This window comes from Tiliqua scincoides, chromosome 2, assembly GCF_035046505.1.
Source record: "Tiliqua scincoides isolate rTilSci1 chromosome 2, rTilSci1.hap2, whole genome shotgun sequence".
NCBI classification, from domain to species: Eukaryota; Metazoa; Chordata; class Lepidosauria; order Squamata; family Scincidae; genus Tiliqua; species Tiliqua scincoides.
This window is the reverse complement of record NC_089822.1, coordinates 261053453-261076137: the sequence shown is the minus strand read 5'-3', so window position 1 is coordinate 261076137 and position 22685 is coordinate 261053453. Positions and strand designations below refer to the sequence as shown.

The 22685-nt window shown below is 49.4% G+C and overlaps 1 protein-coding gene across 1 annotated transcript; it reads left to right on the top strand.

Moving 5' to 3' along the window:
• Nucleotides 1-4476: 4476 nt before the first annotated feature.
• On the top strand, nt 4477-14790 carry LOC136640447 (E3 ubiquitin-protein ligase TRIM39-like). Its single transcript, XM_066615593.1, has 6 exons — nt 4477-4921; nt 8654-8749; nt 9610-9840; nt 11203-11225; nt 12253-12371; nt 13087-14790. Exons 1-6 carry the CDS (start codon nt 4481-4483, stop codon nt 13605-13607), a joined length of 1431 nt encoding a protein of 476 aa, XP_066471690.1. The 5' UTR covers nt 4477-4480; the 3' UTR covers nt 13608-14790.
• Nucleotides 14791-22685: the final 7895 nt, after the last annotated feature.

The following is a 22685-nucleotide window of genomic DNA, read 5'->3' as shown; positions in this document are numbered from 1 at the left end:
TGCTATATACAGCCAGGAATCTGGGAGAAGCACTTCCATGAATTATATAATGAACCAGACTTTGTCCCTAGTGAGACTCCAAGTGATCTGGAGGAGACTGCTCCTTGGCCTCCAGTCACCGTATCAGAGATACATAGTTTGGTCACTCAGTTGAAGGATGGAGAGGCTCCCAGAGAAGACCTTATTCCCCAGGAGTTAATTAAAAACAATCTAGATTGGTGGGCACCAGTAGTGGCTTCGCTCTTTTCTTATATTGATAAAACCGGTCACATACCAACAGACTGGGGGATGGCAATTATTCTCCCTATTTTCAAAAAGGGGAAGAAAAATGACCCCCAATTTTAGGCCTATAAGTTTACTCAATATTATCAGCAAATTGTATGCAAAGTATTTGCAGGAGAAGTTCAAGGACTGGTTAAATCAAGAGAATATAATAGGAGAGGAGCAGGCAGGTTTCAGGGAGGGTTGATCCACAATCGACCAGTACATGGTACTTCAATATTTAGTAGAGAAATATATGTTCTCTAGAACTATCTCCCTCTATGTGGCCTTTATAGATTTAAAGGCTGCTTTCGACTCCATCTCAAGAACTAAACTATGGGGGAAGTTGAAGGCTACTAACATTGATTGGTGCCTGCTTTTTCTTATACAGTCCTTGCATAGAGATACTGCACTAAAAGTGAAATGCAGTCTGCAGGGTCACCTCACTAAAGTGGTACCAACTCAAAAGGGGGTGAAGCAGGGCTGTAGTCTGGCCCCGCTTCTTTTTAATTTCTATATCAATTCGTTGGTTGACCATCTACAAAATCCCAACTTCCACCCGCCTAAATTAGCTGGGAGGCCTATTGCCATCTTACTTTATGCAGACGATGCAGTTATTCTTTCTAGAACACCTATTGGCCTTAAAAGAGCTCTGAACTCTCTGAATGTGTATTGCAAGGAAAATCAACTGGTGATGAATGATAGTAAAACTAAGATCTTGGCCTTCTCCAGGAAACCAAAAATTCGGTGCTGGAAGACCGATGGCCATAAAATAGAGCAGGTGTCCCACTTTAAATATTTGGGGGTGGTATTCCATACAAATGGTTCTAGGAAAGCCCATGGAGAATATGTAGCGTTAAGCGGTCAGCAAACCTCTTCTGCTATTCTCCAATTTATGCGAAGTAAAGGAGCCCAGTGTCTGCCAGCAGCCCTTAAATTGTATGAGGCAAAGGTGATGGCCCAATTATTGTTTGGAGCACATTTGGGACCTTTTCCCAACATCATGATAATGGAGCATGTCCAGTCTAAGTTTATTAGGGTCGCCTTTAGTATATCCAGTACTGTCTCGAACACTATTTTACATCTGGAATCAGGCCTGTTTAGGATAGAGGCCTGTGTCTGGATAGCCATTTGCTCTTACTGGTTAAGACTGCACCTATACCCATTAGGGATTTTTCCCCTAATCCTCCAAGATGAATATAAATCCAGGTGGATTAAAGGGCAGGAACAAAAACTGTCCTCTCTGGGATTGTCCATGCCATTTTTGTTTGACATGGGACTGGCTCAGGTGGGAGTCAGGATTAGGCAGCAGATCTTTGACATAGAGCACCAGGAAGACCTTAATAATGTCAGAAAGTTTTGTATCAAGGAGGAGCTCAGATATATAGCTGCCCCAGCTCCCTACCTTTTCCACTTAGAAATCCCAAGCCACAGAAGGGCGTTTACATTGGGGTGGTGTGATAGTTTGCCCTCAGCTGTAGTGGAAGGATGCTTTCGGAAGGTCCCATTTTTGGAGTGACTGTGTCCTTGTGGGGTAAACCAACCAGAAACCACCAGTCATGTTTTGCTGGATTGCATTTTTTTATAAGGACATACGGTTATCCCTTATCTCCCCACTGTTAGAAGAGCTCACCAAATGCCCAGGTCAAGATTATAGTCATTCTCTTCCATCAGATGCAAATCCAGAGGTAACACGGAGGGTGGGTAAATTTTTAGTCGCTGCAGTTAGCATCAGGAGGAAGAGAGTGGGGCCTTCCAGGTTGCTCATAGAGGAGTATTTATATTCTGAATAAGTTTTTAATTCAATATGGACTAGAAGACTTTCAGAAGAACCTTCCTCAGTTACTGGACTCCGTTCAATCCACAATAACTAGACCAAACTTAGTCTCATCTAGACTTAGGTCTATTAATTGTTAGTATTTTATGTTGTTAAGTGCCTATGTTAGGACGCCATGATGGGTTGTATGTATGTTCAGTTGTATACTTTGAATGTATTGTTATTTTTATGCTGGTCGGTGACCGTAATAAAACTGAACTGAACTGAATTAATCTTTCTATATGGCCTTGGACCAAGTTGCCTTAAGAGCCGCTCAAACTGCGGCTCGGGGACTGGATCCAACTTTTGCGCTGATCCATCTGCCCGATGAGTGGACCTTTCGGTTCTGCTAGGACGCCACGCGACGTTCCCCTCAATCGGGGGACAGGGTCGCTCTGGACAGTCTCATTTGCATGGCTGTCCTGTTGCACGGCCTTCTGGGACAGCAGGCAGACAACGTGGCTGCCCAGAGCATCCCTGTCCTCCGAACAGGGATGACTTTGCATGGTGCCCAATCAGAATGCTGATATGATCCAGACAGGGACCGCATTCCGGGTTTGCATCGGTTGCAACTATGAGCACCACTGCAAGGTATTGCCTGGGCCTGTCTGAACTTCTTTGGGGTCTACAAACAGGCTCCCAAGCCCTGCTCTCTGATTAACTCTAAATGCAAATTTCCTGACTTCCTTGGTAGTGACAACACAGCTTTAGAATTCCTTGCCTAGGAGGACCTGTGAGCAATGAACTCTCTCTTACATTAAGTAAGTTACATTTTCTGAGAGGGGTTTAGGCCCCGATTCTATCAGGGCCTTGTGATACCAGAACTAGCATTCCGATAGTGCAAGACCCCCTATGGTGGCATGAAAGCTGGACGACAAATGGGCATAGTGTAGGGCATGGCATGCTCAGTGGCGTGGTGGACGCAGCAGTGGCTCCCAAACCCTCAACTGGCACTGCTAAGTTAGTGGCAGAGACATGTTGTGGGAGGGCAAGGGGGAGTTGGGATGGGGGGAGGGAGGGCAAGGGGTGAAGAGGGAGAAGGTGTGCCCACTGTGTGCCCGATCCTAAGCCCTCCTTCCCAGGCTGCCCCACCCCTTTTCTCTCCTCAGACTTATGCCAGCAAAATGGCTAGTCCATGGAGACCCATAGGTTGGGGGGGGTAAGTAAAATGTACCAATCCCCCCCACCATTGGATGCAGTAAGTGCTCCATTGGCGCAGCTGCAATGGCCCCAGTGGAGGAGGAGAAGACTGGGCAGTTAGTTCAGTGCTTTTAGCTGTACTTCTATCTAGTTGTCACCTGCTAGCACAATTGTTGTGCACATTTTAAGCTCTTAATGCTTTGTTGCTGGTTGTGTTGTGAGGCTTTGGTTTTAACAGGCGGGATGCAAATTGTTCAAAATAAATAGATAATGCTTGAAGAATTCCAGAGTGACAAAGTACTGCAGTGGCCCATTGTGGAGCTGGTTGCGGTGAACGGCACACTTTCCCAGACCCAGATTAGAGACAGGAATGAGGGGCTTGTGGCTGCAGGTCTTTCCTGTGTTTCTGGAGTCCTGTTCAGTGGGGAAAATCTTGGTGTGACACGATTGTGAGTTGTTTCTTTGTGAATTGTGAGTTTCTTCGCTTCCTGATTGTGAGTTATGTTCCAAATGGCTCTTAATTATCACCGATACTCAAGAACCCCTCCCTACCTCAGTCTCCTACCAGTCAGTTTGCAGGCCTCCATTGATGCCAACCTGGTAAAACTCTCTATTCTTCCTGGAGAGGAGATGCAGCTCAGGGGTTGAGCAGGTTGTACCATCACCGCTCAAGAAGGGGGAGGACTTTTCCGGGGCAGAGTCTGATCCCCTCTTGCTGCTCCTTTGGGTAATACTTTGGGTGCCCAGAGTAAGATCCGGAATGCAGAAGGGGCTGAACTCAGGCTGAGGCTCCTTCTCTGCAAAGAGCCCCAAAGAGGATCCGGGAGGAGATCCAGGCCAAACATCCCACTTCAGAGGGGACTTCAGATGAGACCCACCATGTTTGGGGTCTCTTGGGGAGGGCTGTGGGGGTCTCCTTCCTCTTTGCATTGTGCCTGACACCAGAAGTCCCTGCAGGGTGTCTATGCACAGGAGGGGCTTCCTGGGATCCTGCTGTTCTGGTTCAGTCAGCAGCTTTCAGAGTCGTTTCAGGCTGGAAAGGGTTAAATCTCACTGCAGGGGAAACTGATTCTGCCAAGGAGGTGCTGATCAGGCCCCTTGATGTCCCCAAAGAGCTTTCCTTGAAGCTCATCCTGCTGCTTTCCAAAAGTTGTTTTTGTGACGTCAGAGGAGATCCCAGAGTCAGTTCCAGGAAGGGAAACTCCCCCTGCAGACTCAAGCGGAGGAAACGAAAGTGACTTAGACTTCCCTGTGCCAGGAGCCATGGCAGCTGCAGGAGACATCCAGGACCTCTGCGATGAGTTGACTTGTCCCATCTGCCTGGAGTATTTCAGGGACCCAGTGATCATCGCGGAGTGTGGGCACAACTTCTGCAGAGCCTGCCTGGCCCAGAGCTGGGGGAAGGAGGAGGAGGAGGGAGATGATGCTCTGGTGGTCTCCTGTCCCCACTGCAGAGAAACAGCTCAGAGAAAGAGCCTCATCCCAAACCGGGCACTGAAGAACGTGGTGGAGATCGCCAGGAAGCTCCGTTTTGGGGGGCAAGGGGGGGCCAGAGAAGCGGAGCGGGTCTGCGAGAAGCACCAGGAGCCCCTGAAGCTCTTCTGCAAGGACCACCAAGCCCCCATCTGTCTGGTGTGTTTCACTTCCAGGGAGCATGAAAGCCACAAGATGGTTCCTCAGGAGGAGGCTTGCCAGGAGTACAAGGTAGGAAAGAGCTGAGGATCTTGATGGGGGAGGGGAGAAGGGGCAGAGCTGCAGGAGCACCCCTGCTAAAAGACCCAAAGTTTGCCTATGCCTGACCCCCCACATCCAATTCTTCCTTGAACCAAACAGAATCACACACCTCCATGACTGGGAGGTTGTCACATTCAACACATACCTGGATTAAGTCTGACCCAAAGCATGTGCTTGTTTTTTGCAAAATGCTATAACACATGATTCCCCCCCTTCAGACAGGGCTGGTCCAAGACCAGATGGTGCCTGAGCCTGCATGCAAAGTGCTCCCCCCCTTACACAATAATGTGCCAGCTTTTGCTTCTTTGGCTCTCTCATGTTCTGGCTCAGGACTCTCCTCCCCTCCACATTTCCCCTCCTCTCTGTCCCCCACCAACCTGCTGCGTCAGGCGACTGCTTCAGTTGGCCTCCTGGATGGGGTGGCCCTGCCTCCAGGCCACACTGCCAAATACAGAAATTAGAATTTTCCACTTTAAATTAAACTCTTGGCCTACTACAAATGGGACTCTTGCATGTCCAGATTTGCCCCAGGCAGTGGCGTAGCTAAGGAGGTGCAGGGGGTAGCAGTTGCACTGGGCATCAAGCTTAAGGGGGGCAACAAGCTGAGCTTCACGCTTGGGGCCAAAATTGTGAAAATTTTTGTATGTATGAATAATACCATCATATATCCTTGGAAAGCTCATTTCATGCAGAATGCAATGAAACAAACCACATTGGAATATCTCTATTCTCTCAAAAGGTATGGCCATTTAACCAGAAAATGAAAACTCAATTGCCTAATGGAACAGAAAGTGGATTTTTAAACTCAAAACGGACCTATGAGACTAATTGTTCTGAGAGGCAATGACATGTTATTATGTAATTGACATTTTGCAATGTTATCATAATAAGCATGGAACCAATAAGGTATTAATATGAATCAGCGTTCGTTCCCATGTATCATAATACAGTTACCCCTGCTAACTGGGTAAAGAGGCACTTTTCAAGTGGTGCTCACCTTTTATTAAGCAGAGGGAGAATAACCGTCCCCCTTCACCCCATCACACTGACTTGAACCAATCAGGGATACATGTTTTATTTATTTTCTTAATTAAATTTGATTTTGTCTTGGGGGGGGGCTACAAATCTACTTTGAATCCAGGTAGCAGGTAAGAACATAAGAACAGCCCCACTGGATCAGGCCATAGGCCCATCTAGTCCAGCTTCCTGTATCTCACAGCAGCCCACTAAATGCCCCAGGGAGCACACCAGACAACAAGAGACCTGCATCCTGGTGCCCTCCCGTGCATCTGGCATTCTGACAAAGCCCATTTCTAAAATCAGGAGGTTGCACATACCCATCATGGCTTGTAACCCATAATGGATTTTTCCTCCAGAAACTTGTCCAATCCCCTTTTAAAGGCATCCAGGCCAGATGCCATCACCACATCCTGTGGCAAGGAGTTCCACAGTCCAACCGCATGCTGAGTAAAGAAATATTTTCTTTTGTCTGTCCTAACTCTCCCAACACTCAATTTTAGGTAAATGCCTTAACTCTGCCACTGGCTGGGGGGAGATGGCAGAGCAAGTGGGTGGAGACCTGCTGGGGGGGGGATGCAGGTTTCCCCCCAATTTTCACTTTTTAAAAGTTCAGGCGGGATTTCACTTTCAGTTGTGACATCACTTCCAAGGCATCATTTTGAGCTTCGCAATGGGATACGCGTTCATTAGCTGCACTAATGGCCACAGAACAACCAAGCCTGAACTCAGGGCACATTCCCACTAGCCGGAAGAGCAGCCAGTGTTGGAAACTGCCCAGGAACATCCTGGGCAGTCCAAAAATGCTGATCAGACTTGGATGCTTCTGCAAGGGATCCCCAGAGGCAGAAAGGGGATGGTGCCTGTGCGGCGTGATAGAGGACTTGAAAAAACTTTCAGAAGACCAGAAGGAGGATGGGTGGGATGTGGGGAGGAGGAGTGATCCGAGGAACCTCCTGGAGGAGGAAGGAGGCCTGGGTGGGACAGGAATGCCACCTGAGTGGGAGAAGGAGGTGATGGGTGAAGCCTAACCCCTCCCCTCCCAGGCCTGGAAAAAGACACTCATAGCCGGGCCCTGGAGGACCCCCTCTGCTTGACCACCCCCAGGGCAGCCACTGCAGGACAGCACCAGGCAGGGACATCTAGACTTGCCACAAACAGAAGTAGGGCACTCAGCAACAAGGCTAAATGGCATCACATCCTGCTGGAAAAATTAGTATACAAGTAATAGAACACATTGAAAATGAGCTTCAGTCCAAGTTGGTGCTAAATACTGGCTGGAAAAATTTCCAACAACTGAAAGTGCAGATACACAGAAAGTTCTTAACTGTATCCACTGCAGTCAGACTGAGGCCGAGCTTTTACCTGAGCATCAGACCTGCCTGAGAGAATTTTTAACAAGTTCTAACTGGATCTATTACTGTAACAGAAGTTCTAGAATTATGGGATAAAGACCCTGAGGGACTTAGGGTGTTACCAAAGGGGCTGTTTTGTTTAGGGGAATTAGTACACTACCCTTTTTTGGAACCTCAGGATCGCAGGCTAGATAACAAGACGGCGTAATACAGAGAAATTCCCTTTAGCTTAGAGAGGAGACTGGGAGAAAGATCACTTTTAATAAAAGATTATAACTTTATTACAAAAGCACCAAGGTAAACATAATGCACATGGAAAAATGATAAGTATATGTTCCTTGGTCCTAGTACTTGAATCTAGTGTACCTAGCTTTCATGGTGGTTGCATGTAAAGAGTATTTGGTACATCCAAGGAAATTAGAAAAAGGAAAGGTTGTAGGGAAGGATTTTAGGGGTCCCTGGTCTGCCAAACCCAGTTGCTAACTAAAGATGGGGAGAGAAGGGGGAGAAAAAGGTGGGGAAGAAGGGAAAGAGTTTCAGGCGCCAGATAGTTACCTGTCCTGTAGAGCAGTTGGGGTGGGGGGAAGAGTCCTGTGTAGAGGACTTTCTGACTCAACACAGCGTGTTGGTCCTTGGAGGGGGAGCAGAGAGAGAGAGCATGTGGGCAGAAGCCCTCTTTTAAAACGGGGTTTGCTGGCTGTCTGAGCCGGACAGCTGTCTGAGCCAGACAGCTCAGGTAGCTTGCTTACTACCACCAGCAGGGTACTTGGAATATGTAAAACATCGAAAGGATTATCAGCAAAATTCAGTGGAGTCAAATGACTGTCTTCCTAGCTGGGGGAACTTACACAATACAGCAACCCAGGAAGGCAGTTCAAATTTGCATAGAGTACTTAAACAGTGATTGAGTTAGGAGACACTTTTGCAAACAGTGATTTTGTTAAAACAGTACAATGAATAGGAGACACTTAAACAATGATTTACTATGCCAGACGTCTTCCTAGGGAGGTGAATTTAAGATGCCAGACTTGTTCCTAGAGAGATGGATGTTGTGTACGCTTGTGACTTGACCTGATTGTGGCCTGTGTGCTGAGGTTTAACCTGCATATTTTTTAGTCCATAAAACATAACCAAATAGAGAGAAAATCACCACTAAAGGAAAAGGGGATTTTCACGTAACAAGGGGGCTGCTGGAAAATACAGGAGTTTGGTGCAGGGAAGAGTTCACTTGATCCCACCTGTCTGTCTCTGAGCTTTTGTCTGTGTTTGTGTGTGTAAATATCAGTCATCTCTCCAAAGGAAATAAACTTGATCTTTCATTTCTCACCAGGATCAGATCAGTAGCAGGCTGGAGATCTTGAGGGCAGAAAGAGAAAAACTCCTGGCATATAAAGCAGGCGCAGAAAAGGAAAGCCAAGATCTGCTGGTAAGTGTTACGATTGTTGGGCAGTTCAAAGATACCTGAACCTGTTTCTGGAGACACGGAATAGAGCATGCAGGAGTCCAAGGGCAGGAGGCAGCTCTCCTGTTCTAATCCTCCATGGCTGGAATGGCCTCATTTTCTTTGCACGGCCGTTCTGAAAGTGGACCCTTTCAGGTTTTTAGGAAACTCTTTCATGACTAAATATTGATTTGAGCTCTGTGAAAACTCAGAAATGCCCTTCCTATCAAGTTTGACCTTATGGTTCTGCAAGGACAGACTCGTAACCCAATCCAATTGGGCTTGCATCAACCCAGCACCAGCGTACAGTGTTGCAAATGTGCTGTTACGCAAGCCTGCAGCGGTCTGCACCAGTCTGGTGCTGGAGCTGGCTCAACAAGAGCCTGTGCTGATCCAGCACCAGACAGTGGACTGGAGATTACCGCCTACCACTCCAGGTGAGCACCAGATGACGGAGTGGTAAGTCTGGACAGGGTGGTGGTGTTCTGAGCTGGGGAAGGTGTGGCAGGAGGAGGGAGTGAGGTGGGGGGTGAAGATGGCAACAGTCTCTGCCAACATACCCTCACCCCCCTACTGGCCCAGGAGACCCGACATGGGTATCGTTGAATCTGTGACCACACAATATTGGGCACAGATCCAAGGAGACCTATTAGGGCCTCCTGGTGATTACATGGGGTAAAGGTCTGTAAGCTCCCTTTCCCGAGTACCCCAGCACTGCTTCCCAGCCCCATGGGACGCAGTGGTAGCCATTTTGGCTCCGCTGCAGCCCTGGGCCCTGGAAAGCATTGGATTGAACTGTCAATTCTTTGGTCTGCCATGCTTTTCTTCCTATCTACCTGTTGCAGAACCAAACAGAAGAAAAGAGACAAAAGACCAAGGCTGAGTTTCGACAAATACACCAGTTCCTGGAAGAAGAGGAGAAAAGCCTCCTGGCCCAGATGGAAGAGGTGGAGAAGGAGATTGCAAGAAGGAGGGACGAGCACATGGCCAGACTCTGCAGGGAACTCTCCTCCCTGGGAAATCTCATCCAGGAGATGGAGGAGAAGTGTCAGCAGCCGGCCAGCGAATTCCTGCAGGTAAGGTCTGCTGAGCTCCACGGACTGCCTGTGCTGTCAAGGGGAGGTCCATGTATAGTGCATTACAGCAGTCTAACTGGAATGGTACCAGGGCAAGTCAAATTCCTAAATAAAACTACTTTTACAGAGGTATCTTACTGAGTACAAGAGGGGGTTGGGGATGTATCAAAATTCTGTGGTGGCCATTTATCCATTTGTTACATAGATGCCCTGTTGAAGCTATTGTTTGACTGTAGTGCCTCTGGCTAGAACTAAGCCCCAGGTTGGGTCAGAAGCTGCTTGGCATTAAGTATCCCCTTGTGATAATGGGTTGTTATTCTGTACACTCAGGGCGCAATCCTAACCCAGTTTCCAACACTGACATAAGAGCAGTGCAGCTCCAAGGTAAGGGAACAAACTTTCCCTTACTTTCAGGAAGCCTCCGTGACTGCATCCCCAACTGCAGGATGCAGTACATGTCCTATTGGCACAGCTATGCCAGTGCTGGAAAGTGGGTTCGGATTTGGGTCCAAGTTGGTGTTATAGAACCATTAGCTGCCTACCAGGTGGATTGGTTTATTGCCCTGGCTGGCTGCTAGTGGTAGGTCTAGGGAAATTCTCAGGGTCAGTTGGTTATTGACCTGCCTGGTCAATAGAGATAGACCAGGAGAAACACAGGGGGTCTCAGTGCTACATTTTGCAGGTGTCTGAATGTGCCACGGAAGTGGGCCCTCCTCCTCCCTTTTGGAGCCATTCTGGGCAGCTAGAGAAAAATGGAATTGTCTCTTCCTTTTGCTCTGATGCCCAGAATGGCTAGAAGGGTGGCTTGTGCAGCATGTTCAGGCGCCAGCAAAAACTTGCACGGTGACCCCCCCCCATAGTGACAGTACAGCCCAATCCTATCCTTCCTTCCCCCACCCCTGCCAGTTCACCTGCACTGCTTGAGCCCCCAGCAAAGGGGCATTTGCAGATGTCTTTTTTTGGTAAAGGAACATTTGTTCTTACTCCAGGGAAATGCCCCTGGTGCCAGATGTACTTTGACCTGTACCAGCTATTTTGCTGGAGCATGAGATGGAGGCCTGGATAAGATATCAGCTGTGTCACCACCACTTTGATCACCTCCTACCATTTCCATTTTCACCCCACCACCTCCCCTGCCCCAACCCATTTCCATCACGTCTCACCACCCTCCAACCCCATATGCTGACTTACCGGTGCTGGGGTATGTGATGGATCCACTAACATGCTGAGCTGCTAAAAGCTTAGTCCTTGTATGGCATGTGCAAGACAGATCCCTGCCAAATGAACATTGGAGGACCAGAGAGCATCTCCGTCCAGGGTCTTCCTTGTGGAGGTGCTGAGTTCTCTTTCTTTTCTTTTCAGGATATTAGAAAGACCTTGCAGAGGTACGTGGATCCCACTCCTTTCCCTTCTTGCTTCCTGATGCTGGGAAGGGCTGTGAAGAATGTGGCTCTCCAAGGGCTTCTGGGGAGAGAGTGTAGGACTCCCCACCCTCCACCATTCTGTCTCTTTGGAACAGGCAGCAGAGCTGCCAGACCTCTGTGTTCCTTCAGTGAAACATTGCTGTGAGGTGTTTGTGTACCTGCTGTATTCTCTATTCATGTTGCCATCACTATATAAAGCCTCCTCCCCAAAGCACCCCCAGTGTGTCTTGCTTCTGCCTGCAGGATTTCTACTCTTTTGTTTTTCTCCATGCTGTCCTTTTGTTCCAGTCAGTAATTTCAGATTGGATGCAATGGCGTACTTAGAGGGGGGCAAGCAGAACAAATGCCTCAGGCACTGCACTGGGGGGGCGCTGCTGTGACACGCCCCTGCGAGACGCCCCCCTATACTACAAGAGCTGAGCCAAAAATGGCTGCAGGAGCGCATTCACTCTCTGAATGGTTCCTCCTCTCTTGTGAAAGGCGAAGAGAGGGGCCTTCAGATGCGGCCGTGAGGATCTCCCCCTCTCCTTGCGTTAAAGGGGAGGAGAGCGGTGTCAGCGCTCAGCTGTGTGACCTGAGAGGAGCTCAGCACTGCCTCTGCTCTTCTCCCCTTTAACACCAGGGAAGGCGGTTAACTCCAGGGTGGTGAGAAGTGACACGACCTCCTCCCATTTCTCAGGCTCCGAGGACCCTTCCAGGCCCCTTCTGAGGGCACAAAGGCTGCTTGACTAGAGCGCTTTGAGGCTGCTCAGAAGTGGTGCCCAGGAGGCTAGTGCCATTCCAGGAGGTGGGGAAGTGGGTGGCACCTCCTGGGCGCTGCTGCTGAGTGACCCCATAGCGCTGATCAGGCAATCCCCTCTTTTTACTGCAATTACTTCTGGGTCAAAGGTGGGGGATGGAAAAGGGGATTTGTCCTGGGTCCCAGAACCTCCAGAAATCTCTCTGATTGTGTGGATTTGGGAATCAGATTTTTTTTTCTCCACACCAGGTCTGAGAAGAAGGAAGTGTCTGAGAATCCTATGGCTTTTCCTCCTGAGCTCACCTGCAGAATCCGGGGATTCCGTGATGTAAAACCCCTTCTGGATGGAGTCATGGAGCAATTCCCAGGTAATGAGGAATGATGTGCAAGGAGGCAGATGGTAGACAGGACTTGCCACGGTGCAGGACTGAAAGGAAGGGGGAGAAAAATCAGTGGCGCACTTGGTGGTCCCAGCACCTGGTGCAACCCCCAGTTTTCCACCCCCCCACACCCCTTGCCCCCACCCCTTTTCTGCCCCCACCCGTGACCTGGAAGTAATGACTTCCATGTGGCTTCCTCCTCCCTTCCCAATTTGGAAAAAAAGGGGGGGGGCAAAGGAGGCAGCTGAGGTTTGGGGATGCTGGAGGCCTCTCCAAGGAAGCTAGAGGACAAGGGCACCTGGGCTAGAGCGTCAAGCATCACGCTCTAGGCCGCACTGTCACTTCCGGAGGTCTCTCTGAGGACTGACACTCTAGGCCGCCCTTTCACTTCTGGAGGTCTCTCTGAGGACTGACGCTCTAGGCCGCCCTTTCACTTCCAGAGGTCTCTCTGAGGACTGACGCTCTAGGCTGCCCTCTCGTTTCCAGAGGTCTCTCTGAGGACTGACACTCTAGGCAGCCCTCTCGCTTCCGGAGGCCTCTCTGAGGACTGACGCTCTAGGCCGCCCTCTCGTTTCCAGAGGTCTCTCTGGGGACTGATGCTCTAGGCCGCCCTCTCGCTTCCGGAGGTCCCTCTGAGGCTGATTTCCTCAGGATGGTCTCCAGGCTGATCTTGACTCTTTCCTCCCCTCCCTCCACCCAACAGCAAAGGTGACTCTGGATCCAGACACGGCTCATCCCCGACTCGTCCTGTCCGAGGACCGCAAGAGTGTGAGACGGGAAGATGAATGTCAAGATCTGCCCGACAATCCTGAGAGATTTGACAGTTATGCTTTTGTGCTGGGCCGTGAGGGCTTCACAGCAGGCAGACACTTCTGGGAGGTCACTGTGGGAGGGGAGGGATGGTGGGCTGTAGGGGTGGCCAGAAGGTCTGTGAGGAGAAAGGGCGAGTTAAGTATTAGTCCTGAGGAAGGGATCTGGGCTGTGGGGAAGAGGGGAGGTCAGTATGTAGTTTTTAATGACTCTGCTTATACTCCTCTGTCCCTGAGCCAGAAGCTCAAGAGGATCCGAGTGACTCTGGACTGTGCTGGGGGATGGGTGGCCTTTTCTGATGCTGACACAGGAGTCCATATCCACACTCACTCAGGAGCCTCATTCTGTGGAAAGACCCTCCTCCCCTTCTTTTATGTGTTAGGTGATAAAGCCCACCTGAGACTCTCTCCCTGAGGCAGTCGCAGGATCTTCTTCTCAGGCTCTGCTGGTTTTCCTTTCCAGACCAAACCAGAGTGATTGACAAGAAAGTGCCATCTATACATGTGTGCAAGTGGTAGAATTTGTGCCTTAAACTGACCCTGAAAGCGGGTTGACGTATACAGGGGTCAATATGGGAGGTGAGAGAACGTGGGCTGTGGGGCTTGCCAGAAGGTCAGTGAGGAGAAAGGGCTGGGCTCAGATGAGTCCTGAGGAAGGACTTGCTGTGGGCAGGTGGGGAGGTCAGGACAGAGTCTGGGAGTAGCTGCTGGGTGAGGTGGGGGGAGCAGGACTGAGAAGCAGGACGCAGGGGGTGGGGGGAAGGAGCACTTCTACTTACCTGTGATTCTTCTGAGGCAGCCACAGAAAGCAAAGAAAAAATGTAACTGTTTAGCTTCTTCTCCAAACAGGCAGGAAAATGAAGGTGCTTTTGGGATTGTGGTCTGTGTGAGGGCTGCTGCTGTGGAAGTTCAGTACCCTGCTCTGCACAAAACCTGCAGGTTCCACCAGCACCTTCATCTCCCTTCCTGTCTGGAGAAGAAGACAAATGACTCCTTTTTTTCTTTTGAGCTTTTTGCTGCTGCCTCAGAACAATTCCCAGTAAGCCCCTCATCCCCTCCCCCATTGATCGAAGCCTCACAGAAAACTCATTGTTTTTTTGACTCAGTTTATTTGTGAGATTGACTTTTGCTCAAGGGGCTGCAGTGATTAGGAGCGGCTTGGCAGCCAGAGCCTCTTTTCCAGCTCTGCAAAGGCCTCTCACCTCCTTCAGGAAGTCATCAAAATTAAATGGCATGAAATCTGCTCTTTGCTCTGTCCCAGAATTCCCTCCTCCTCCTCCAGCTTCTTTCTCAAAGAGACCATCACACGTTCAGGGCAACAAACAATACCATCATCTCAACCAGTGATGCCCAAACTCTTTGGCGATTCCCATACTCAAGGAATACTGGAAGCACTCCTGACGTAACTGCATATATATAACCGCTATACCCACTTAGCAGGTGTAAGTGTATTATGAGACATGGAAATGAGAGCTGACTCATATTAACACCTTATTGGATCCTTGACTACCAGTTTTTTAGTGACATTAAATTACTACATTACAATAAATTTTAATTAACAGAATCAAATCATTACATGACAAAGAAATTCACAAGAACTTGGAGAGGGACATGTGTTTGGTTTCTGGAAAGGAGGAAAATGTTCTGAAGCAGGGTGATCAAATTGCTACCCAAGTGTGGTGCCAGAAAGTGCTGGCAAAGAGAGGTCAGGCTGAGCATGTAGTGGAGAAATGTGGGTGAGGGGCAGGGAGGAGACATGATTGGAACAAGTGCAGGATTTGACAGGGGACAGAGAAGAGAGAGAGAGAATGTGAGGCAACTGAGTCTGGACATTTGGAAGGTAGGGAGGAGTAAGGGGAGGGAAAGTAAGAGGTGTTAACTGGGATTATGAGTTTGGGGGGGAATGTGCCTGTGGGAGGAAGTGGGGTGCGGAGAAGAGAAGCACCAATTGCCTACTAGTGTATTTAAGAAAAAAAAAGAGCGTGACCAAAAGCCCAATCCTAGCCATGACTACTCAGATGTAAACCCCATTTTAGTCAATGGGGCTTACTCCCTGGTAAGTGTGGAAGGGATTGTGGCTCAACTCTAACAGGCAAGAAATGTCTTGATGGGGAAGGCAACTCAGGGAGGGTCACTTTGGGAAGTTGCAGGCAAGGAAAAGGGACTTTCAAGGACCCTCTTCAGCCAGCCAGTCCCTTGGTTGGCGGCCTCAGCAGACTTCCTCACTTCCTACCTGCTTCTGGCTCCCTCGTTCTCACTCACTCAGAATCCCATGCATGTCTACTCAGAAGTAAGCCCCAGAATAGTCAACAGGGCTTACTCCCATGTAAGTGAGGAGCAGCCAGCGCTGCTCGCGGGGGTCCCTCCGGGGTGGCGGGAGCCGTGGCTGCCTCGGACCCCGCACAGGCTGCGGGCGCCTCTGCCACTCTTTGAGAAGAGAAGATGCCCGGGACGCAGGGGCGCGCGGCAGCAGCCTTGGGTGGCGCGGGGCGGAGCGGGCCGAGGGCGCAGCATCCCAAGGGGCTGCCCCGGCTGAGGGGGAGCCGAGAGACCCACCTCTGCCCAGGGTGAGCGGCTGCCGGAGCAGCAGGCTGGAGAGCGAATGGAGAGGGTGGCGCTTCGGAGTGGGGGAGGAAGGGGGCGCAGGAGCCCCCCCCCGCTCGCGCGCTGCAGAGTTGGCGCCCGCCTACAGGCTGGCAGGAGGCGCGTGGGGCTGGGCTTGAGAGGCGCTCCGGAGCCTGCGCAGGTGCAGCAAGGCTCTCACAGGGACCTTTCAAGGCGCGCGCTCCCCGGCGCCAGGCGCTCAGCTGCGGGCAATCGGGCGCCCGCACGAGGCCACATGGTGCGCAGCTGCCGCTCGCCCTCCAGCCCCTGTGAGCGGCGCAGCCGGCGCTCTTTAACAAATGGCTCGCAGAACCAAGACGTACAATAGGAAACGGTTCTACAGAATAGGCATTTGTTATTTGATTTTTCTCTGTAAACCGCTTTGTGAACTTTTAGTTGAAAAGCGGTATATAAATACTGTTAATTAATAATAATGTTAATAATAGGCACAAACCGCCTGAATCCCACCACTGATTCAGAGGCTTTCAGAGTCGTTTCAGGCTGACAGGGTTAACATCTCACATCAGCGGCAGGATCTCCAGTCCTTTCCAGGAGGGGAACCCCCCCACCCCCCAGAAGAGAAAATGAAAGTGACTCCTGTTTCCTTGTACCAGGAGCCATGGCAGCTGCGGGGGACATCCAGGCTCTCTGCGAGGAAGCCACCTGCCCCATCTGCCTGGATTATTTCAGGGATCTAGTGACCATCGCAGTGTGGGCACAACTTCTGCCAAGCCTGCCTGGCCCAGAGCTGGGGGGAGCAGGAGGAGGCAGCAGCCTCCTGCCCCCAGTGCAGAGAGACCATTCAGCAGAGGGACACGGCTCACCCCCAACTCATCCTGTCTGAAGATTGCAAAAGTGTGTGATGGGAAGATGAATGGCAAGATCTGCCTGGCTATCCTGAGAGATTTGACTTCTGGCCTGTTGTGTTGGGCCAGGAGGGATTCACAGCAGGCAGACACTTCTGGGAGATCACTGTGGGAGCGGAGGGAGGGTGGACTGTGGGGGTTGCCATAAAGTCTGTGAGGAGAAAGGGTCACTTAGATCTTAGTCCTGAGGAAGGGATCTGGGCTGTGGGGAAGTGGGGAGGTCAGTAGAGATGTTTTTAATCCCCCTGCTGACACTCCTCTGCCCTTGAGGAAGGAGCTCAAGAGGATCCGAGTGACTCGGAACTGTGCTGAGGGACAGGTGGCTTTTTCCGATGCTGACGCAGAAGTCCATTTCTATTCTCACTAAGGAGCCTCCTTCTGCAGAGACACCCTCCTCCCCCCCCCTTTTTTTTGTATAGTAAAGGCCACCTGAGACTTTCTCCCTGAGGCAGTCCAGGATGGTCTTCTCAGGCTTTGCTGGTGTCTCTTTTCAGGCCAGAGTGATCAACAAGAAAGTGCCGTCTATGCGCATTTTAAATGGTAAAATGTATAAGAACATAAGAACAGCCCCACTGGATCAGGCCATAGGCCCATCTAGTCCAGCTTCCTGTATCTCACAGCGGCCCACCAAATGCCCCAGGGAGCACACCAGATAACAAGAGACCTCATCCTGGTGCCCTCCCTTGCATCTGGCATTCTGACATAACCCATTTCTAAAATCAGGAGGTTGCGCATACACATCATGGCTTGTATCCCATAATGGATTTTTCCTCCAGAAACTTGTCCAATCCCCTTTTAAAGGCATCTAGGCTAGACACCAGCACCACATCCTGTGGCAAGGAGTTCCACAGACCGACCACACGCTGAGTAAAGAAATATTTTCTTTTGTCTGTCCTAACCCGCCCAACACTCAATTTTAGTGGATGTTCCCTGGTTCTGGTATTATGTGAGAGTGTAAAGAGCATCTCCCTATCCACTCTGTCCATCCCCTGCATAATTTTGTATGTCTCAATCATGTCCCCCCTCAGGCGTCTCTTTTCTAGGCTGAAGAGGCCCAAACGCCGTAGCCTTTCCTCATAAGGAAGGTGCCCCAGCCCCGTAATCATCTTAGTCGCTCTCTTTTGCACCTTTTCCATTTCCACTATGTCTTTTTTGAGATGCGGCGACCAGAACTGGACACAATACTCCAGGTGTGGCCTTACCATAGATTTGTACAACGGCATTATAATACTAGCCGCTTTGTTCTCAATACCCTTCCTAATGATCCCAAGCATAGAATTGACCTTCTTCACTGCCGCCGCACATTGGGTCGACACTTTCATCAACCTGTCCACCACCAACCCAAGATCTCTCTCCTGATCTGTCACAGACAGCTAAGAACCCATCAGCCTATATCTAAAGTTTTGATTTTTTGCCCCAATGTGCATGACTTTACACTTATTGACATTGAAGCGCATCTGCCATTTTGCTGCCCATTCTGCCAGTCTGGAGAGATCCTTCTGGAGCTCCTCACAATCACTTCTGGTCTTTACCACTCGGAAACGTTTGGTGTTGTCTGCAAACTTAGCCACCTCACTGCTCACCCCTGTCTCCAGGTCATTTATGAAGAGGTTGAAAAGCACCGGTCCCAGGACAGATCCTTGGGGCACACCGCTTTTAACCTCTCTCCATTGTGAAAATTGCCCATTGGCACCCACTCTCTGCTTCCTGGCCTCCAACCAGTGCTCAATCCACGAGAGGACCTGTCCTCTAATTCCCTGACTGTGGAGTTTTTTCAGTAGCCTTTGGTGAGGGACCGTGTCAAACGCCTTCTGAAAGTCCAGATATATAATGTCCACGGGTTCTCCCACATCCACATGCCTTTTGACCTTTTCAAAGTATTCTATAAGGTTTGTGAGGCAAGACTTACCCTTACAGAAGCCATGCTGACTCTCCCTCAGCAAGGCCTGTTCGTCTATGTGTTTTGAGATCCTATCTTTGATGAGGCATTCCACCATTTTACCTGGTATGGATGTTAGGCTGACCGGCCTATAGTTTCCCGGGTCCCCCCTCTTTCCCTTTTTAAAAATAGGTGTGACATTTGCTATCCTCCAAGCTTCTGGCACCGTGGCCGTTTTGAGGGACAAGTTGCATACCTTAGTCAAGAGATCTGCAACTTCATTCTTCAATTCCTTAATAACTCTTGGGTGGATGCCATCAGGGCCCGGTGACTTTGATCTTTAATTTATCAATGAGGTCTGAAACATCTTCTCTTTTAACCTCTATCTGACTTAACTCCTCAGTCAGGAGGGGCCGTTTGGCCAGCGGTATCTGCCTGAGGTCTTCTGCAGTGAAGACAGATGCAAAGAACTCATTTAATTTCTCTGCCATCTCTACGTCTCCTTTTATCTCCCCTTTCTCTCCCTCACCATCCAGAGGGCCAACCGCTTCTCTGGCGGGTTTCCTGCTTCTAACATATTTGAAGAAGCTTTTATTATTCCCCTTAATGTTGCTGGCCATGCGTTCCTCATAGTCTTGCTTGGCCTCCCGTATCACCTTCTTACATTTCTTTTGCCACAGTTTATGTTCCTTTTTATTCTCCTCATTAGGGCAAGACTTCCATTTACGGAAGGAAGCTTCCTTGCCCTTCACAGCCTCTCTAACTTGGCTGGTTAGCCATGTGGGCACCCTCCTAGATTTAGTGGAACCCTTCTTTCTTTGCGGTATACACCTCTGCTGGGCCTCTATTACTGTTGTTTTAAGCAGCCTCCATGCACTCTGGAGAGATTGGACTCTTTTTACCCTCCCTTTCAACCTTTCAACCTCCTTCTAACCAGCCTCCTCATTTGGGGGAATTCTGTCCGTCGGAAGTCAAGGGTTTTTGTTAGAGATTTGCCTGGTATTCTTCCCCCAACGTGCATGTCAAAACGTATGCCTTGAAATTAGCCCTAAAAAGAGGCTCAAATGACACATGGGTCAGTGCAGTAAATAAAGCTTCTGGAAGCAGTTGCTGGGTGATGTGGGGTTGGGAGCAGGACTGAGAAGCAGGACACAGGCGGGTGGGGGGGAAGAAGCAGTTTGACTTCCCATTGATTGTTCTGAGGCAGCCACAAAAGCAAAGGAAAAAAACTGTAGCCATTTTCGCTTCTTCACCAAACAGTCAGGAAAATGAAGGCGCTTGAGGAATTGCAGTCTGTGTGAGGGCTGCTGTAGGGAAGTTCAGCTCCATGCCCAGCGCAGAGCCTGCAGGTTCCACTCCCTTCCTGCTTCATCTCCCTTCCTGCTTGGAGAAGAAGACAAATGGCTCCTTTTTCTGTTGGACATTTTGCTGCTGCCTCAGAACAATTCCTGGTAAGTTCCTGCCCCATCCCGGATTTAACAGAGGGTCACAGATAAGTCCTTGATTTTTTGGCTGGGCTTATCTGTGAGATCATCTTGTACTTGAGTATCTCCAGTAATAGAGAGCCATTTGACAGCCAGAGCCTTTTTTCCAGCTCTGCAAAGGCCTCTCAACTCTCAGGCAGGCATCAAAACTAAGTTGCATGAAATCTGCTCTTTGCTCCGTGTCCAGGAATTTCCTCCTCCTCCTCCAGCTTCATTCTCCAAGAGACAATCACACGTTCGTGGCAACATATAACACCATCATTTCATTCAGCGATGCCCAAACTCTCTTGCGCTGCAATCCCCCTTTATTCCTCTGCAGTGGGTTGTGACCCTCCTGCTGGCACTAGAGGAAGCCTCCAGCTGGTCACGCAAGGTTGCATCCAACTCTATGAGCCTTGGAATGGCCTGCAAAGCCTCCAGCAGCCACTTCTGGATTTTGGAAGGACACTTCCAGCAGTGGCATAGCTCATGATTGTGTAGCCCATTGCCAAGCTCAAAATGATGCCTCGGAAATGATGTCATAATCAGAAGTGACGTCACACTCGGGCTTTTAAACAGTGAAATCTTATCCACACTTTCCTGGGAGTGAGCCCCATTGACTATAATGGGACTGACTTCCAAGTAGGCAAGCATAGGTTTGGGCTCCAAGACTGCAATCATATGCACACTTTCCTGAGAGTAAGCCCCATTGACTATAATGGAACTGACTTCCAAGTAGGCATGCTTAGGATTGGGCTCTCAGTTGGCTGGCTGGCTGTGATGAGTTCCCTGCACAGGAACCTGAAGAGGCAAGAGGCAACCCACACAAGGCAAGCTGCAGGAGCACTGAGCATCACCTGGCACTCAGAGCAGGCCTGGCCTGGCCTCTCAGTAATCATCATCATCTCATCATTTATTTGTCATTCATCGATCCCTATTCTACTCCAGTTCCTAAAGGTGAGCTGCTGGCTCTTAGGATTGTCTCCAGCTCCCTGCACCTTTCAAACTGTATATGCACACTTTCCTGGGAGTCAGCTCCATTGACTATAATGGGACTTACTTCTGAGTAGACAGGCACAGGATTGGGCTCTAAATTAGAGATGCCTTTTAGATTTGTGGAAGTAAGAGGGGTGGTGGTTTGAAAGAGGGCCCCTTTGGTTTCCTCCCTTTTTAGAAGCCTCCAGTGATCTCTAAGAACATTTCTATTTCAGCAAGCCTTCAAATTTCAGTCTTCTCCAGCGCCTGACACCTGCTAAGTTTATGGATGGTTTTATGATTTATTGTATCTTATGTGCTTATGTGTTCATCCATAAAGCCTGTGACTGTTTGCTGCTTTTTTACATTGCATTCTACCATTTTATTTTAGATGTATATATGTTCAAATTGTAAGCCACTTTGGATGCCCCTCAGAAGAGAGTGGGATGAAAAATTAAATAGGTAGATAAATAACTCAACTTAGTTTTAATTCATACTACTTATGGCCCAATCCTAACTTTCAACAAATACTTGCTTTTTCAAAATGTTAGTTAATATTTCTCACTCTATTTAATAAAAAAGACCCAATTTAATTAATTAAATTTGATTTTGTTGCGGGGGGGGAGGGGGCTACAAAATGTTCTTTGCACTGGGCAGCAAATGGCTTCGCTACGCCACTGGATGATCCCCAGGTGACTCCTCAAAGCAATCCTGGAGATTTTGGCAGGGTCTCCAGAAATTCCTAACATGATGCACATTAGGAAAACAAAAACAAAACAGGACTGCAACGGCTTGACCGAAATGGCAGCTGGACTCTCAAAAACAAATGAGCACTGGTGGAAAAGGGGAGTGTTGAAGGCAGGTCTGGCCCCTCCCTGAGGCTAACTGAAGTGGGTGCCTCAGGAAGTAGACTGGTGTGGGAGACCCACCTCCATCCGCCCACTCTCCTGCATTGCTGCTGCTGTCATTCCCTGGTCTGCAAAAGGAAGTGGGAGGCAGAGCAGAAGAGGAGGTGCAGAGGAGAGGAAAGTGGTGGGGTTGAGACTCTTGGTGCACTTGCCCTCCTCCACTCTTCCTCACTTGCCTCACCAGTTAAGGGAAGGGCAGCCTTTGGCCTCACCTCACGTCCAGGAAATCTTGGGTCAACTCTGGTTGAGGGTCCCAAAGTGATGTGTCAGCAACAACAGAGAAAGTGCCTTTGCCACTTCCTTGTGGATATTATCCTCATGTTATTCCCCACACAAAGATCTTTTTTTTTTTTTTAAAGGGATGCTTTTGCACTTCCTCTCCCTTCCTCAGAACAAGCATCCTTTATTTTAAAAGAGAAAATCTTCCTCTTCTTGCTGCTCACTCTCCTCCCAGCACAGGATATACACACCAGAAAGAATGAATGGTGATGGTGAGGCCATCAGTAGCAGTGGAAACTTGTATTGTGATACCATAGTGATACCATGTGAATAGTAAGACCATGAATGCCAAGAACCTCTTCACAGCACAAACAGGAACAGTCCTATTCACTACCCTTCATTTACACCTTACTTGCAAATCTGCCTGAGGGTAGTATCCCAAGGCAGTGTTAGGATAAACCAACTACTAAGGTTGTACATAAGGTGTTGTCCAGCCATATGCAAGGTGCCACAGCAGCACTTCCAGGCAAAGAAGCAACCCCTCCAAGCACAGCTGAGAAGCACTCTCTGCATTCCAAG

Excerpts from the sequence above, each read along its gene's own strand:
- LOC136640447 (XM_066615593.1), top strand. The coding sequence starts at position 4,481 with ATGGCAGCTGCAGGAGACATCCAGGACCTCTGCGATGAGTTGACTTGT. Across the intron at positions 11,226-12,252 it reads ATTAGAAAGACCTTGCAGAG|GTCTGAGAAGAAGGAAGTGT; the intron begins GTACGTGGATCC and ends TCTCCACACCAG. Across the intron at positions 12,372-13,086 it reads AGTCATGGAGCAATTCCCAG|CAAAGGTGACTCTGGATCCA; the intron begins GTAATGAGGAAT and ends TCCACCCAACAG.